We start from the raw sequence: 18,145 nt of genomic DNA on the forward strand, positions 1-18,145 counted from the left end.
AGATCAGGGATGCGCTTCTCAGCGGCCGCCATGGCGGCGAGAAGCTCCGCCTGGCTCGGCAGACGATCCAGCTTGTTCCTCTTCACCTTAAACTGGTGGACAGTGACAGACTTTTTCAAGTCACTCATGTTGGCTGTCACCTCTCTGATGATGTGGGTCATATCAGACTGGGTGAGCCTGCACTTGAGCTTTGACTCAGACAAGTACCTCAGGAAATGGTTCACATTCTTCAGGAACAACAGCGATGTTGTGACTGCCCGGCCCGACTTTGAAATATACTCGCTCCAGCCACGGACCCTCTTCGTGTCTTTTAGGAACAGCCAGTCTGACAGCCGGTTAACACCATGGGCCATGAATACGAGGAAGTTCTTTATCAGGCTGACCTTGGACAGACAATTTTCTTTCCGTTTTACTGTCGGTGCGACACCCTCACAATGATCCCTGTATATCTGAATGTACGTCTCCATGCTTTTAGGCAACGTGATTTCACGCATGGTATTCCCCCGTCCCTTCCCAGTGGACCAGTGATTTGGGGGAGAGGGCCAGTCCTTTGCCAGATTAGCTTTCAGCTTATTGTAGACAGACGCACGGGTCTTCTGGCATACAGGGGTCTCACTACCGGAGGCTTCTGCGGACCGCATGACAGTCTTGACCGGGGTCTTGAGAGGGGTATTGCTGCCGGAGGCTTCTGGTGAATGCATGACAGTCTTGACCGGGGTCTTGAGAGGGGTCTCACTACTGGAGGCTTCTGGGGACCGCATGAGAGTCTTGACCGGGGTCTTGAGAGGGGTCTCACTACCGGAGGCTTCTGCGGACCGCATGACAGTCTTGGCCGGGGTCTTGAGAGGGGTCTCACTACTGGAGGCTTCTGGGGACCGCATGAGAGTCTTGACCGGGGTCTTGAGAGGGGTCTCACTACCGGAGGCTTCTGCGGACCGCATGACAGTCTTGGCCGGGGTCTTGAGAGGGGTCTCACTATTGGAGGCTTCTGCGGACCGCATGACAGTCTTGGCCGGGGTCTTGAGAGGGATATTGCTGCCGGAGGCTACTGTGTTTATGCCGGAGGTACTTGAGATTGCCAGGCCCTTAAATCGTATACATTCTTCCTCTTCCTCAAGCACAGCAGCAGTGGCACTCTGCTTCCTGGGTTTTAGCCCCTTTTTCAGCCTGGAGCGAAGGGTCTTCACCTCATCAATGAGGGCATCCTTCTGAGCCTTCAATGCCACATTTTCCAGCATCACCTGCCTGCAGTCCTCTTCGTCACACTCGGTATGTGGGGAGAAGGGTGGAGGGTGCACCGGGTATTCCTCCTCATTGTCTATATCCAATGATGTAGCCATTCCAATGATGGGATTAGTCTCTCGGAGGTCATGGAGCAACTGCAGGGCCACATTACGCTTCAGCCTTGCCAGGACCTGATGTGCCTCATCTCGGGAGAACTCAGGGTGGTCATGAGTTACATGACGGTCTAGTCTCTTCCCAGCATACGAACACCCTGTGATGGGACAGGGTTTGGTCCGAACATTTATTCTGCCACTGGCCATTTTAAGAATGATGCCTCTTTCCTCCAAGTTCCGCACTGCATGTTTGTGCATAAGGTGCTTGTTCAAAGCCAGATAGAGGAGTCTGCACACCGGGCATTCGGACGACATCCTTACTAAAACAGACACAGTGAATTGTATTTAAATTATTTTCTGTTTCTCCGTTTATATGCGTTAGCGTAACCGGTGATTGCAACAATGGGTCCGATGCTTCAATGCCTGGTACACGGACCAAGGGAGGACTTGGGTTACCACCGGGTTAAATGGTCCCACCTCTGCACCAACGCGGGGCTGGTGATGGCAACATTGGGTCCGATGCATCAATTCATGGTGCCCCGACCATGAGAGGGTTTGGGGTGCCCCGGAACCAGGCAGTAAAACACGTTTATGGTCAAAGGAGGAAAGAGTGATAGAACCGGGGTAAAGCAAAGAAAGTGTCTGACAATAGTGACTTGTGAGGCGGCCAGAGAGTCTATCATCTCTTGGTCCTATCCTCCAGGCAATGCGGTACCAGAACTGGGTCAAATTGACCAAAATGTAAAAAACATAAGTTTCAATTCATCCATTGAAAAGGGCTGAAAATGGAAAAAAGTATCCGAAAATAGTGCCTCATAAGGCAGGTAGAGTCCCCTGACAACTCCCCTTACATTCCTCCAGACTCAGAAAAAGTCTAAGTTCATTTTTGGACAACCATAGAAAAGGGGTGAAAATGGAAAAAAGTATCCGAAAATAGTGTCTCATAAGGCGGGTAGAGTCCCCTGACAACTCCCCTTACATTCCTCCAGACTCAGAAAAAGTCTAAGTTCACTTTTTGGAGAACCATAAAAAAGGGCTAAAAGTGATAAAAAAGTATCCGAAAATAGTGTCTCATAAGGCGGGTAGAGTCCCCTGACAACTCCCCTTACATTCCTCCAGAGACCAGTTCAAAAACGTAAAGTTTGGTAAGAACCATGCTGGGGGGTCTCCATGCAACAATTGTATCCGAGCCAGAGCACACATGGAGCGGATACATTCCTCCATGAAGTGAGACAGCTGTTTTTTTTCTGAGTCCTCTCAAAAACCGGGTTTCCGATTTCGTGCAGACGGTAGCTTGAAAATGATGAATGCATTTTTTTGACGGAGAAGGGGAGGCTTCGATTCCCCTCTCCGTTGTAAATTGCAACGGGGGAGTGGAAAAGTGTCCGGGGCTTCGGCCAGGGTCAGACTGGCCGGTAGCCCGGTACCGAAGTGGGCCGGTCGGATCACTCGACGCGGCCCACTGCCCCACTCCGATCGGCCCACTTCGGTACAGGTGAAATTGTAATCAGCTTAATGCTTGACCCATGTATACGAGTGAACGTGGATCGCTTTATTTAGTGATCGGATACGATCGGAAAAGCATTCCATGTAAATGGCGCTATTGATAGGTTGTCAAACTTGTCAATCTTATGTTTTCGAAAGTAGGCTAATAGATTAACTGAAGGGGTTGGGCCGGGAGAGATGAGTCGTCTCTTCCAATTGGAAAGAGGGCGAGGCCCGCGTCAGAGCCATACTTGATACAGGTCCAGCCTGCCCCATCAAGGATGGTGCTACAGGCTGCAAGACAGTGCACTTACAACTACAATAAGCATGTGTAGATGTTAATCTAATACAGCTCCGGCGATCCACTAACACCCCCCCCCCCCCCCCGCGGTGGTTTTGAAATGCTCCCGATTTCTGAGGTCTCAAGGTTGGCAAGTAAGGTCAGAGGTCCACTCATCAGACAAGCTCCCTTGCTTCGTTTGATGATTGATCAGTAAGTTAGCTAGCGAAATTGAGAAAGATGGAGAACAGTAAAAAAAAGAAAGGGTGGGGCTGAAAAAGCCAGAATGAAAAAACGAAAATTGCTACAGGAAGATGCTGGAAAATGTTCAAAAATCACAGAGCTGTTTAGTAGAAGGGCTCCCAGTCGCAGTAATAAGGAGGAGAATGAAAAGGAAGATGATGAACCACAGACCCAGCATATAATGACAGCAGGTGCAGGGCTGTGTTCATTTATGTTACTGTTAGCAATAGCATTAGTTGACTGAGAAAACCGTCAAGAAAAAAGTTTAGCGATGTTACGACTAGTATAATATGCCCACGGCTGTGATTGACAACCTGGACAGCCAGTCAGAAGCTAGAATGCCAACCTCGAGAGCCAATCAGAACCTAGAACGGGCTGCATGGCTGGCCAGACTATTATATTGTGCATACAGTTAGATGCATTAGGATAGAGTCATATGCTCATGATATTCCAAGTTAAATTATATAATATTAATATTATAATTTTAAATAATTATATGAAATAATATTAATATTGAATAATAAGGACTCAGAGATGTGTGGCCAATTCACTATTGCATTCATTTTAGTGATTGACATTACTGTGCATGATATTGTATTCCTTGAAGTTGGTTATTTAATACTGGACAAGTGCTCTCATAATGACTATTAGAATCATTTGTTGGTTAGACCACATGGCATTGATTGCATGTCTGAGCTGCATGTGCATTGGCACTTCTTTTTGTTTACAGCCAGGCACAGGCAACCATTTTTGACTATACCCATTAGCTGTACTTTGTCCTTAATCCCAATTGTACATTCACGTTACTGACTCCTACAGTCAGCCACTTTGACACACTTCACACATGACACGGACATTTTTAAGAAACCTTAACTAAAGGAAGGTTTCATTTTGCACCTTACTCCTGTTGTCCTTCTCTTTTATGTTATGGCTTGACTCTGGGGAATCTAGCCATAACAGTATACAGTATATGAGCATAGTAGATGTATCATTTATCTGTAGGCTACAAGGGTGGCCCGCATGTGTGGGCGGCGGCCCGGTGTGTGGGCCGGTGCGTCTGAACGTCCCGGGCTGAATTTGTGTTCCAGTCCGCCCGTGGCTTCGGCCCGAAGCGCCGAAGGGTTGAGCTTTTTTGAGCCCTCCTCCGTTGGCACTCAGTCGTTTTTTCGAGAATTGTTTTAAACTTCATTTTTGATTATTTTAAGATATAATTGACCGTTTTCTTTACTTTTTTCTTCTTTCCACGGGTGGGGGCGCATGGCAGGCCGCCTATGAGCTCCCAAATTCGGCCTGGAACTTCCGGGAATTGTGGGCTAAGCTCCATAAACTGACAAAGGCACCCAGAAATGTCACTTTTATAGCCCAAAGATATATAATACAAATACATTTAAATAGTAAAAGGTACAATTGTGCTCCTAATTACCCTGAATTTGATTTATATAGCCCCATGATAGTGAATAAAAATAATTTTCATGGAAAAAAGTGTTAAAACGCCTGATTAATATGTTCGTAATGCTGGCAGCAGGTTCACTGCTGTTAGCAGGGTCTCACACTCACAGGCACCTATGCAGAGATCCAGGGTGATGCAGAAGGCTTTTCTACCCAGCAATGAGTCTTTGAAAGCTGGGGAAAAGTGCTGTGAATACAGAGAGAGCACCCAGAGAGAAGCGGGGTGTGAGACTCACACACAGAGACACAGAGAGCTCCTTGCAGCACATGGCTCTCCCACCCAGACTGCACCCAAAGGACAGGCTGCTTCACAGCACTTTGTAACCCAGGAAAGCAGCTTGAGTCGTGGGTAGATGAGTGTTAAAAGTGCATTAAACTGTTTTAATTCAAATGCACATTTGACTGCATAAACAGCCGGTCATATGGACAGGAAACTGTCCATTTCGTCCACATTTGACTCATGAAATGTACAAGAAGATAAGTACAGCAGAGTCACTGCTGTTAGCAGAGTCTCACACTCACAGGCACATAGGCAGAGATCCAGGGTGATGCACAAGGCTTTTCTACCCTGCAATAAGTCTCTGAAAGGCGGGGAAAAGTGCTGTGAATAGAGGGAGAGAGCAGCCAGAGAGAAGCGGGCTGTGAGACTCACAGAGCGCACCCAGAGAGATCCTTGCAGCGCATGGCTCTTGCACCCAGACTGCACCCAGAGAACAGGCTGCTTCACAGCACTTTACAAGCCAGGAAAAGTGATTGAATCCTGGGTATACATGTTTTAAATAGTCTGATACCTCCAGGGCGCATCACCGCATTTTACAAGCCAGGGAAGGTGCCTGAATCCTGGGTAAACATTGTTTAATTGTTTTTAAATGTGTGAAACAGTGTTTTGTCACTTTCAAAACTCTCCCGTCATTGACCGGAGAAATTGGGTCGATGTTGTATTCAATCTGACCGTTAATATTCCAGTGAGACGTACAATGACCGGAGTGATCCCATGTTAATTTTGTCCCAAAACCGGAGCATTCCCTCACGCTAACACTTGTTACTGGGCAGGTATATTAACGCCCACCCAAGTATATTTCGCGACCCATTTAGGTTTTTATTTTATCCGTCCGCGAGCACTACGCCACCTGCGATCGATGAACTAGTGGACAATGATCCCTCGCTCTACGCCTCCTGTACCTGTTCGCTCTGCCATGGTGTGAAGGGTCTGCTAATAACAACCAACAGAAAGGGAGACCTTACGAGAAAAAGAGAAGTAAAATGTTGTTGCACATCACTCATGCGCAAATGCGGCGCAATTATGCGCTCTGCAGTAACCCCGCTGCGACGCTCCGGCAAACTAACAGTTCATGAGCGTGCTCCATTAGCACCCGTCGTGCACGGCTACCACCACAAGTATAATTCTGTGGTAAACACTGCTGTCTCCTGCTGTCTTCAGACCTGAAAACAGGATTCTTCCTGTTGTGTTGTACATAATATAAGTTCATTTAAAACATTTTTTTAAATCTCACGTTTCCTTCTCTTTCAGCAGAACGTGGTCTGCAGGAGGTTCTAGATGAACATAGGCTCAGTCTGAGGAGGAGATATGAACGTGTGACTGAAGGAACTGATAAAAGTGAAACCCTCCTCAACAGCATCTTCACTGAGCTCTACATCACACAAGGCCAGAGTGAAGAGGTTAATACCCAACATGAGGTGAGGCAGCTGGAGACAGCTTCCAAGAAGAAGCCCCTCCATGACACTCCAATCAAGTGCCAGGACATCTTTAAAGCCTTACCTGACCAACAGACTCCCATCAGAGCGGTCCTGACCAACGGAGTCGCTGGAGTTGGAAAAACCTTCTCAGTGCAGAAGTTCACTCTGGACTGGGCCGAGGGTTTGGGGAACCAAGATGTCAGTCTGGTGATCCCGCTCTCCTTCAGGGAGCTGAACCTGATCAAAGGAGAGCAGTACAGTCTTCTCAGGCTGCTCCATGTTTTCCATCCAACCTTACAGAAGGTCACAGCAGAGCAGCTGGCTGTCTGCAAAGTGCTGCTCATCTTTGACGGCCTGGATGAAAGCAGACTTTCTCTGGACTTCAGAAACAATGAGGTTGTGTCTGATGTCTCACAGCAGTCCTCAGTCAACGTGCTGCTGACAAACCTCATCAGGGGGAAGCTGCTTCCCTCGGCTCTCGTCTGGATAACTTCCAGACCTGCAGCGGCCAATCAGATCCCTCCTGAGTGTGTGGACAGGGTGACAGAAGTACGAGGCTTCACTGACGCCCAGAAGGAGGAGTACTTCAGGAGGAGATCGAGTGATGAAGACCTGTCCAGCAGAATCATCTCTCACATCAAGAGCTCCAGGAGCCTCCACATCATGTGTATGATCCCAGTCTTCTGCTGGATCACTGCTGCAGTTCTGGACCACATGTTGACTACAGACCAGAGAGGAGAGCTGCCCCAGACCCTCACTGACATGTACTCACACTTCCTGCTGGTCCAGACCAAGAGGAAGAAGCAGAAGTATGAAGAGGGACATGAGACGAGTCCACAGCAGCTGACGGAGGCTGACAGGGAGCTTCTTCTGAAGCTGGGGAGGCTGGCGTATGAACATCTGGAGAAAAGAAACATCATGTTCTACCAAGAAGACCTGCAGCGCTGTGGTCTTGGTGTCACCGAGGCCTTGGTGCACTCAGGAGTTTGTACAGAGATCTTCAAAAGAGAGAGTGTGATCTTCCAGAAAACAGTCTACTGCTTTGTTCATCTGAGCGTTCAGGAGTTCCTGGCTGCAGTCTACTTGTTGCACTGTTACACCAGCAGAGACACAGAGGTGCTGAAGGACTTCCTGCAGGGAGACTGGGACGATGACAATGATAGCAGGGATCAGGATTACCCATCCCTGGATGTCTTCCTAAAGAGAGCCATGGAGAAATCCCTCAGAAGTAGAAATGGCCACCTGGACCTGTTTGTCCGCTTCCTCCACGGCCTCTCTCTGGAGTCCAACCAGAGTCTGTTAGGAGGCCTGCTGGGTCGCACAGACAACAGACCAGAAACCATCCAGAGAGCCATCAGCAACCTGAAGAAGATGAGAAGTGATGAAGACTCTGATGAAAGGAGCATCAACATCCTCCACTGTCTGACAGAGATGAAGGACCACTCAGTACATCAGGAGATCACAGAGTTCCTGAAGTCAGAGAACAAATCAGAGAAGAGACTCTCTGTGAAACGCTGCCCTGCTCCGGCCTACAGGCTGGAGATGTCAGAGGAGGTTCTGGATGAGTTGGACCTGGAGAAGTCCAAAACATCAGAGGAGGGACGACGGAGACTGACTCCAGCTGTGAGGAACTGCAGGAAGGCTGTGTGAGTCCAGATGTGATTAACTTTAGAGATTAGTGCAGATAAGGATTTTAGTTTTTAAAATAAACACTATACAACTTTTTGCTGTTTCACATACTGTGAGAGCAAAATTGAATTAATACAATTATTCTAATACTTTAAAAATGGTACAGTTTTTTCTTCTCTTCATTTTCCTTGTCAACAACATATGAAGGATGTTTTATCACAGCAACATGTGATAGAACATACAGAATAACTTACATATCTCATTGAATGCAGTAAAGTTATTATGAAAGGATTGCAGTTTCTTTATCGTTAAATTAGACACAGAGCAATATCTGATTTATGTTGACTCTGGTCTTCTCTAGTCTAGAAGGTAGCTAGCAAAGAGGTGACAGACATGGGATCAGATCACACTCTACCACATATGAAATAGACAGACATCCAGTGGTAATCAGATCATGATATTCAAAATGTTTTTCCTCAAATGCATGAAGTAAATATGTTGTTTCCCCTTTTTCTATATAAACTAATTCTGTAATATGTGTTCTAACAGAATTCCTGACAGTGGATTCTTAGACTGGGAAGTCGTGGCCTCAGCTCTGAAGTCTGACCCCTCCAATCTGAGAGAGCTGGAGCTGGAAGTAGACCTGCAGGATTCAGAGGTGGAGCAGCTGAGTTCTGGACTAAAGAGTCCAAACTGTAGACTGAAGACTCTGAGGTCAGATCACTGGCTGTAGTTCATGTGGTTTTCTACTGTATTTATAATTGATATATTTATAATTCCATCATTTGCCTGAGTACAAAGATATTTTAATAAGTTCACATTTCTTTCTAAATGGCTGAATATTTGACAAGAATAACCGAAAGCAGAGAAAGTAGATGTGTGAGGGGACAGTGTGTGAGACAGACTCACACTGTGCTCCAAGAGTCAGTGGAGATGCTGTCAGGACTGATGAGCTGTGAGGGAGATGGAGGAGGTTCTTCTGATGCATTATCAACGCATTTATAGTTACCTACTATCAGGGGCGGACTGGGGGGAAAAAGTGGCCCGGGGATTAATTGACAGACAGGCCCACCTAATGCGCGGCATGTATCGGCCGGCCGGCGACGAAAGTATGTTACTTAACAAAAAATCCTATGCATTTAATGTTATTTTGGACAATTATTCATATAGTCATCACATTACCTGAGCCCTTGAGTTGCCTAGAGCAAAATAGTTACAGCATATATTTAGTGATTTTAATGTTAACAGATCATTTATGCAATAACATTTTGACCCAATTTGCCTGACTTGACACATGGAATAAAACATGGGCGTAGGAAGCATCCTCAATGTGGGTGAGACAATATAACAGGGGGTGTGGGAAGGTGGTGGACCTCACCTCCTCTAGGGGGGTCCGGGGGCAAGCTCCCCCGGGAAGATTTTTTATTAAATGTTGAAGTTAAATGCATCAATCTGGTCCATTTTGAGAGCACAATAGGGACTAAATCTATGGCAGTCAGGAGGGGCTTGGACTGTGAGCCGTAGGGTCGCCGGTTCAAGTCCCCGACCAGACCTATTTGGAGTGTGGACTTCTACTTGGAGAGGTCCCAGTTCACCTCCTGCCGTGGTGCCCTTGAGCAAGGCACCAGACATCCCCTTCCCCCCTCACTCCCATTGCTCCGCGGGCGCTGTACAATAGCTGCCCACTGCTCCTGGTACTAGACTCCTGGTACTAGACTCCTGGTACTAGACTCCTGGTACTAGACTCCTGGTACTAGACTCCTGGTACTAGGATGGGTTAAAAGCAGAGAACACATTTCACTGTGTGTGCTGTGTGCTCTGCATGTGTGACCATTAAAGAGGGTTTCATCCCTCCCAATTCTTCTTCTTCTTCTTCTTCTCTTCTCTTCTTCTTCTCTTCTTTCTTCTTCTTCTTCTTTCTTCTTCTTCTTCTTCTTCTTTCTTTCTTCTTCTTCTTCTTTTCTTCTTCTTCTTCTTCTTCTTCTTTCTTCTTCTTCTTCTTCTTCTTCTTTCTTCTTCTTCTTCTTCTCTTCTTTCTTCTTCTTCTTCTCTTCTTCTCTTCTTCTTCTTCTTCTTCTTCTTCTTCTTCTTCTTCTTCTTCTCTTCTTCTTCTTCTTCTTTTCTTCTTCCTCTTCAACACCCATATGAAACAGAACTGTAAACAGATTAACTTTTTCCTTCAACATTTATTTGAACAGCAAGTGGAGGCAAAGTGACTGCACCCAAAACAATAAACCTGCTAGCTAACTAGCCTAAACTCAGTAACAGAATGTGGGCAACACGTTCTTCTCCACTGCCGCGCGACCTCTGAGTCAGACGTCACTTCCCCCTTTTCTATCCTACGGGTACAGCCGTACAGCCTCTCCCCCTGAACCCTGTTGTAACAACATAATGGACTTTTTGGGGATGCAGCTTGGGATGTGAGGACATGGCTTAGAAAGGGCGTGTCGCCTTCTGTCCTGCCAGTGTTGGCAGGACATTAATTAAAATGTCGAACTCGGACTTCATTTTAAGGACATTTCGGCCAGGGGTGTATTTTTGTTTAAGCACCGGATTGACAAAACAGGAGTGTGTGTGCACCAGTCTGCCTTGATCTATGTATTCATGTCTGTGACCCTCACAGTATCTGCTGCCCGCAGCTGTTTTATAGAAGGAACACCTCCTTCACTTCATGAAATCTCTGCAGCACCAGGAGGCAGCGGGAGGGTTAACTCAGCCTCTGAGAAGAGGAGCGTGCACCGCCTTTCACGCACCGCCTTTCACGCACCGCCTTTCACGCACCGCCTTTCACTGTGTTTACCTTCAGAATCATTAGAAAGGCTAAAGAGCGGTGTGGTTGATGTGTTTTAACCACACACACCTCTACACACACACACACGATTTATACGCAGACTTTTGTTCCTCCATGTTACGTTGTTATTGTTTCACTGAGCGGACCCGCAACGCTCCCCTTTTTGGTCCATCTGCGCAGTTTTGTGCGTTGTGATGATTCGGCTGTACCTTTAGTAATGAACATTAAATGTTGTGAGGAAATCTTTCCACCAATAATTCCAATAAGTATTCCAAAATGTATTCACTTCAGGTTTACGAAAGTAACTGTAATCAGATTACTCGTTTTTCAAATGTAACGCGAGCTGAATACAGTTACTTGATTTTTGTATTCTGATTACGTAACACCGTTACATGTATTCCGTTACAACCCAAACCTGGCCACACCCCACTGGGCTGGGCCGGAACACTTACAAATGTGGGCCGGTAGGATTTAGGCAGGATTTTTTTTGATAAACTTTTTGATTTTTTTTGATTTTTTTTTGGCCCTCCGGCCCACCGGGGAAACTCCCGGTATTCCCAATGGCCAGTCCGCCCCTGCCTACTATTACATTTCTAAAAGTATCTACATCATTGTTGACCTCGGCCTCTGAACCCTCTCCAGGTCTGAAAAGATGATGAGACTTTGAACTATCTCAAGCAGGACCATTGTTCTCTGAACTTACATGATGTGTTCTTTATTCAGACTCTGGTGCTGCTTCTTTGTAGACTCTGTGATCTTGAGTTGAATCAGTTTCTGTGGGTTTGATTAGTCTGGCTGCACATCACGAGTTAGTGGAGAAGGAGCAGAGTTTATGATGTGAAGTCTCCACTTTTTATTGAAGGTGAAGAACGTTGTCTTTCATATTAATGAGAGCTCTTTTCACTTTTTGGATCTTACTGTTTTTAACCTGTGGGGAGTGTCCACTTTATAAACGTCTACATTCTCTACTTCTCCAGCTATAATCAGATTATTAAACCTTTCATTATTTCAATCAGGAACATTGTTTTCTAAACTTACATCATGTGTTCTTTATTCAGACTGAGAGGCTGCAGGTTGTCAGAGATCAGCTGTTCTGCTCTGGCCTCAGCTCTGAAGTCCAACATCCATCTGAGAGATCTGAACCTGAGTTTCAACGCTCTGCAGGATTCAGGAGAGCTGCTGAGAGATCTTCTGGAGAGTCCAGACTGCAGACTGGAGACTCTCAGGTCAGTTCTCCATCTCTAACTTCTGTGCTGAGATGAATATGTGAGAGTTGTGTTGACTCTGAGCTGCAGACATCAGGCTGATATGATCCTGATCCTCACTGAGCATCTCAATGCTAAAGTCTACTTTCTTCTTCTGTGGTTTAGCTCATTGACTGTAGCAGAGCTTTGTTAAAGAAAAATCATACTCTGCATAATTCACTCTGAACCTTTAAACTCCTGAAATTCATCTTTTATTCTCCATCATGTTTTAAAATAAATCACATTATAAACACATGAATACAATAATTAAATATTTCTATCAAAACTATCAAACACTAACAAATATGTTCAGTTGTTGCTGTTTCTAACATGTTTCTGAAGCTGCATGATGCTCAGACTGACTGAATAGTTTACACTGAAGATGCTGTGATCTATGTCTCCACTGTTCCTGAGATCAATATTCTCTATTTATTGTGATCACATTTCTTCTAAATTCATCCTGACTTCTTTGTAGACTCTGTGATCTTGATTTGAAATGTTGTGGAGATGTAGCACTCACAACAGGAAAGAATGAAACAGAGAGGAATCAATGAAACACAAAAACAGAAATAGTGGAGATGACTCATTATTATTTCGTTGCGCTCCACCAAACAACAATGGGGAAACATGAGCTGCTCTCAGCACTCAGACAGCAATGCTCCCACAAGTACCAGACACACAGGGCAGATATAGGTTTCTAAAGGACACACGGACATGTTCCTAAACATGTTTAACGCACACACATTGTCAGGTCTCCTAAACTTGGACATGTTCCAGATGTGGAAAGGTCATCATCTCATGACTTCTTTAGGAGTCTTGCAGGATATGAATGATCCAATTAACAAACTGTATACGTCTGCACATGAACGCACATATATTTCTTACATTAACTAACACTTAACTGTATTATATCTAAATGTAGCCTCTTTGCATTTCCTCTGAGCTTGGCGTCAGCTCACTTAACGTAATAATTAGCAAAGAGACGATTCTCTGGAAACTCTAACTTAATAACAAACCTAGTTACTATGACTAGGTCCAAGACTGATGTAACAGAATCAGTTTCTCTGGGTTTGATTAGTCTGACTGCACATCACGAGTTAGTGGAGAAGGAGCAGAGTTTATGATGTGAAGTCTCCACTTTTTATTGAAGGTGAAGAACGTTGTCTTTCATATTAATGAGAGCTCTTTTCACTTTTTGGATCTTACTGTTTTTAACCTGTGGGGAGTGTCCACTTTCTAAACGTCTACATTCTCTACTTCTCCAGCTATAATCAGATTATTAAACCTTTCATTATTTCAATCAGGAACATTGTTTTCTAAACTTACTTCATGTGTTCTTTATTCAGTCTGAGAGGCTGCAGCTTGTCAGAGATCAGCTGTTCTGCTCTGGCCTCAGCTCTGAAGTCCAACATCCATCTGAGAGAGCTGGACCTGAGTCACAACGCTCTGCAGGATTCAGGAGAGCTGCTGAGAGATCTTCTGGAGAGTCCAGACTGCAGACTGGAGACTCTCAGGTCAGTTCTCCATCTCTAACTTCTGTGCTGAGATGAATATGTGAGAGTTGTGTTGACTCTGAGCTGCAGACATCAGGCTGATATGATCCTGATCCTCACTGAGCATCTTAATGCTAAAGTCTACTTTCTTCTTCTGTGGTTTAGCTCATTGACTGTAGCAGCCCAGCTAGAAATGTTTGGTTCTAAAAACATTTTGAGAATGTTACATTCATTGTTCTAGGAATGTTTTCAATGAGAAGTTTTCTTTTGGTTCCAGAACGTTCTTCTGAAAGGTAGGATAACGGTCTCTAAAACATTCGTAAAAGGTTTTTGATAACATTGAACATTATACCCTACTGTTCTTAAAATGTTTTGAGCTGCAAGTTAGATTTGTTTATGTTGCCAGAATGTTATTATTTGAGAGAAGGATAACATGCTTTATATTTAAAACATTATGCAAATGTTCTGTGGTAACAATTTACTAAAATATGTTTACATTATTAGAACATAAAGACATAATATTCCTGTAATTGTTCAACTCAAAATGCCTGGGTAAGTGGACTGACCACTGTGGCCATTAGGATGATTTTGATAGTTTACTTAACTATTCGAATTTGACTATTAACACATGTGAAAGGATGACTCGGAATCAGCTGTGAAAGTAACATTTGTTTATTATAAAAGGGGAGCTGGGAGTGGAGGTTGGTGATGGAGGCAGTGGGAAACAGTTGTTCCAGCGTGGAGAGGAGGCCTGGCTGGTCTTGGGAGTGTGGAGGCCTTGGATTCCTCCTGGGAGAGACACACAAATGAGTGTGAGGCAAAAGCAGGCAAAGCTGTCAAAGAATATGCTGGTAAAAAGCTAGAGCGGCCGCAACAAACCGCTCATGGCAACAAACCGCTCACGGCAACAAACCGCTCACGGCAACAATCCGCTCACGGCAACAATCCGGCAGGGAATGAGTGCAGGCTGCAGGCTTTCATAGTGTGGCCGATGAGCAGGCTGCAGGTGGGGTTGATTGGAGATTGCTCCCAGCCGTGTGGAGCAGACCAGCAGGTAGAGAGAGAGACACAGTAGAAACAAACACATACAAACACTAACAGGGGTTCTATTTCGTCCCTACTGACCGCCAGAGGCGGTGCTTTAGCACTGGATGTGTCCATCGCGCAAATGCGCAGCTCGAGTACCAATACCAACAAAGTCACCTGTGACCCACGTGACACCGGCTATATCAGCCAGTGTCGTCAGTGGATCTGTTCCTTTCATCTTCTCGCTGTGCGAGAGTACCTTGGCTACATTTTTTGTAGCCTACAGCGTTCGTTCGGTTGGAATATTTGTTAAGGATTCTCTGCAAACAGCTGGCTGCGTGCAGCTTCGCGACTCATCCAGTCGGGGCCGCGGGTTTACCCGTCCTCCAGGAGCTGTGGCTGGCTGCGCAGAGACTTTGTTCGGACAGGTTGGTGTCGGCTTGGTTGGTGATGGCAGTGTTTTCGCTCCCTCTCCCAGCCTAGTTGTCCCGTTACTGTCTGTTTTGCTTTTTGGGCTTCAACTTTTATGGTGACGGTGGTGTTTCCGCTCCCTCTCCCAGGAGTTGCCCTTGCTGTGCTTTTGTACTTATTCTGCGAACTTCATTAGCATTGAGCTAGTTAGCAGTTGCGCTGCAGCCACTCGGCTGACGCCGTGTTAAGCACCGGAGTTTCCCGTGCTGTTTTTTCTTTAGAAGCCAGTTTCCGGTCTTAGCTTGTGTAAAGCTTCTTGATTTGGGGTGTAGCTACATCCCCTTTGTTTGTTCGGCGAGTAGCAGCACCGCTCTACTCTTCCCGTTCAGCAGGTAGGCATTCGTCTTTAATTTAACCAGTGAAGGTAGTGCTCTCGCCCCCGCTCCTGGTAGACGCTAAACTGCCTTGTTTATTCCTTTAAGCAGGTAGCTGGTGAAGGCTGTGCTCTCGCACCCGCTCCCGGTTACGCTGCATCTGGCACTCGTGTTTCATTTAACCAGTGAAGGCAGTGTTCTCGCCCCCGCTCCTGGTAGACGCTAAACTGCCCGGTTCCCGTTAACCAGGTAGCTGGTGAAGGCTGTGTTCCCGCACCCGCTCCCAGTTACGCTGCATCTGGCATTTGTCTTAAATTAACCAGTGAAGGCAGTGTTCTCGCCCCTGCTCCTGGTAGACGCTAAACTGCCCGGTTCCCGTTAAGCAGGTAGCTGGTGAAGGCTGTGTTCCCGCACCCGCTCCCGGTTACGCTGCATCTGGCACTCGCCTCTAGCTCAACCAGTGAAGGCAGTGTTCTCGCCCCCGCTCCTGGTAAACTGCCTTATTTATTAACCCAGCTAGGTGAAGGCAGTGCTCTCGCTCCCGCTCCCTCTGCCGGTAACGTGGGTATACTTACATCCCTCTTTCTGTTTGGCGAGTAGCGGCGCGGCTCTACTCTTTCTGTGAAGCAGGTAGCTGGTGAAGGCTGTGTTCCCGCACCCGCTCCCGGCTACGCTGCGTCTGGCTACCTACAGAATGGCTCATGCATGTAGCGCCTGTATGGCTTCTCTTGAGCCCGAGGACGGCCATGACCGCTGCCCCTCTTGCCTCGGCCTCGAGCATCTAAGGGAGGCTCTCACGGTAGGGGCCTGCATGAACTGTAGCTGCATGCCCCGGGCACTCAGAATGGCTAGACTCACTGAGGTGGAACAGCTGGCGGCAGCAAACGGACACCTCTCTTGGTCACATCCTCCTCCAGATCAGTTCGGCCGTCCCCGGCGACTTGAGGGAGCGATGGCCATGGGTGCACCCCCCAATAGGAGGACTAGAAACAGGCTGTCCTCTAAAGTGGATCAGCTGGCTACCGACATGGACACAATGAAGTCGCTCCTCTTGGCCCTTCAGCCAGGGCCCGGTATAGGTGCTGCTAGTGTGCCGCCTGCCCCTCCTTCGGTTGCCGCCCCTCCTTCGGTTGCCGCACCTCTGTATGAGGATGCCTTGTCGCTAGCGGCTTCGGCTAACCTCTTCAATGAATAGACGGAGGACGAGGTCCCGCTCGAGGAGGCTTCCCTCTCCTCTGCTCAGGGGTCTCGGCAGGGCGTGGATGACGACTCCATGGCGGCCATTATTCGTACGGTCCTGGCGCACCTGCAGATTCCGGTTCCGCAGGCCGACTTAGTTCAGGCTAGTGCCTTCTTCAGGCGTAGCCCAGCGCCTGTCCCCCTCACCGTTCCTCCTTCAGAGGAGTACCTGAGGGAGCTCCAGGCATGCTGGAGGAACACCAGGGCCCTCGGCCACGCTGGCTCCGATGCCCGGACCTTGGCCGCCATGCAGGACCCGGCGAGGGTGGGGCTGGGTGGCATGCCACCCATTGAGCCTGCCATCGCCTCCCTGATTCTGGCTCCTGACGAGGCTCTAAGGCCTGTGGTCAGGTGCCCTCAGCCTCAGTGCAGGGTCACAGATGGGCTGCTCTGTAGGGCCTACGACGCAGCAGCACGCATGGGTCGTATCGGGAACTCCCTCTCCCATCTAATGCTGGCCGTCTCCGCCTCGCTGCAGCAGGCTCCGGCCGAGCCTTCTTTGCTGGGCCTCAGTGATGCATCACTGCAGGCCTTTGCCCTAATGACTAGGGAATTGGGACGAGTTATGTCCTTTCTGGTACAGACTCATCGCCAGGTTTGGCTGGCTCAGTCACCACTGACGGAGACATGTAGGAGAGTCCTCCGTAGCGTGCCAGTCGTGCCAGGGGAGCTGTTTGGGTCAGCTGCCCTGGAGGCGCTGGAGCGCGCTGCACAAGCTAGGCAGACCAGGCAGCAGCTCTCGGGTCTTCGCAGACCCGTGGCCACTCCCAGCAGGCCCAGGGGCCACTCTAGCAGCCGCACTCAGCCACCGTCTTACAGGGGTGGTCTGCAGAGGTCCCAGCAGCCCACTCAACCGGCCGATGGCTTTCGTGCCCCAGGTCGCCTGGCTTCCAGGCGGCCTCGTGCTTCAGAGCCTTACCGGCGCCCCCCAGGGGGCCCCAGGGGCTGGGGGGCTAGGCCCTGAAGTCCCGAGGCCGGTCGTCGGCTGTTTTTCCCAGCAGCAGCTCAGCTACTGGGCTGCCTGTACTTCCGACCCTTGGGTGATTTCCACCCTAACCCAGGGCTACGAATTGCAGTTCCGACGCCGGCCCCTAGCCTTCGGCCGGGTCAGTATGACAGTTGTCAACGACCCGGCAAAGGCCTTAGCTCTGGCCCAAGAGTTGTCTGTCCTCTTGGCCAAGGGCGCAATCGAGCCAGTGGACCCCCTGCTTCAGGGCGGGGGGGTTCTACTCGGCGTACTTTCAGTTCTGGACCTCAGAGGAATCAACAGATTCTTGAGGGTACTGCCCTTCCATATGCTAACCATAGCAGACACCCTTCGTGTTGTCACACAGGGGGAGTGGTTCACAACCGTGGACTTGAAGGACGCCTACTTCCACGTGCCAATTGCATCCCATCACCGGAAGTTCTTGAGGTTCGCCTTTCAGGGCCGACATTATCAGTTCC

At 47.9% G+C, this 18,145-nt stretch overlaps 1 protein-coding gene across 9 annotated transcripts in view; it reads left to right on the top strand.

Annotated features, from left to right (window-relative positions):
• The window catches only part of LOC117554401 (NLR family CARD domain-containing protein 3-like), a 74,545-nt gene that overhangs the window by 19,270 nt on the left and 37,130 nt on the right, over positions 1–18,145 (top strand). For 3 of the 9 annotated variants that reach the window (XM_034228831.1, XM_034228827.1, XM_034228836.1), the window contains exons 6-8: positions 6,326–8,138; positions 8,671–8,835; positions 13,503–13,670. The exons of 4 other annotated variants lie outside the window; for them this stretch is intronic. In XM_034228831.1, coding sequence (XP_034084722.1) covers positions 6,326–8,138; positions 8,671–8,835; positions 13,503–13,670 — 2,146 coding nt within the window. Of the gene's footprint in view, positions 1–6,325; positions 8,139–8,670; positions 8,836–13,502; positions 13,671–14,333; positions 14,374–18,145 lie in introns of those variants that run through there. 2 more of the 9 variants (XM_034228837.1, XM_034228828.1) reach the window with 2 other exon arrangements.

Source organism: Gymnodraco acuticeps, unplaced genomic scaffold (assembly GCF_902827175.1).
Source record: "Gymnodraco acuticeps unplaced genomic scaffold, fGymAcu1.1, whole genome shotgun sequence".
Classification (NCBI taxonomy): domain Eukaryota; kingdom Metazoa; phylum Chordata; class Actinopteri; order Perciformes; family Bathydraconidae; genus Gymnodraco; species Gymnodraco acuticeps.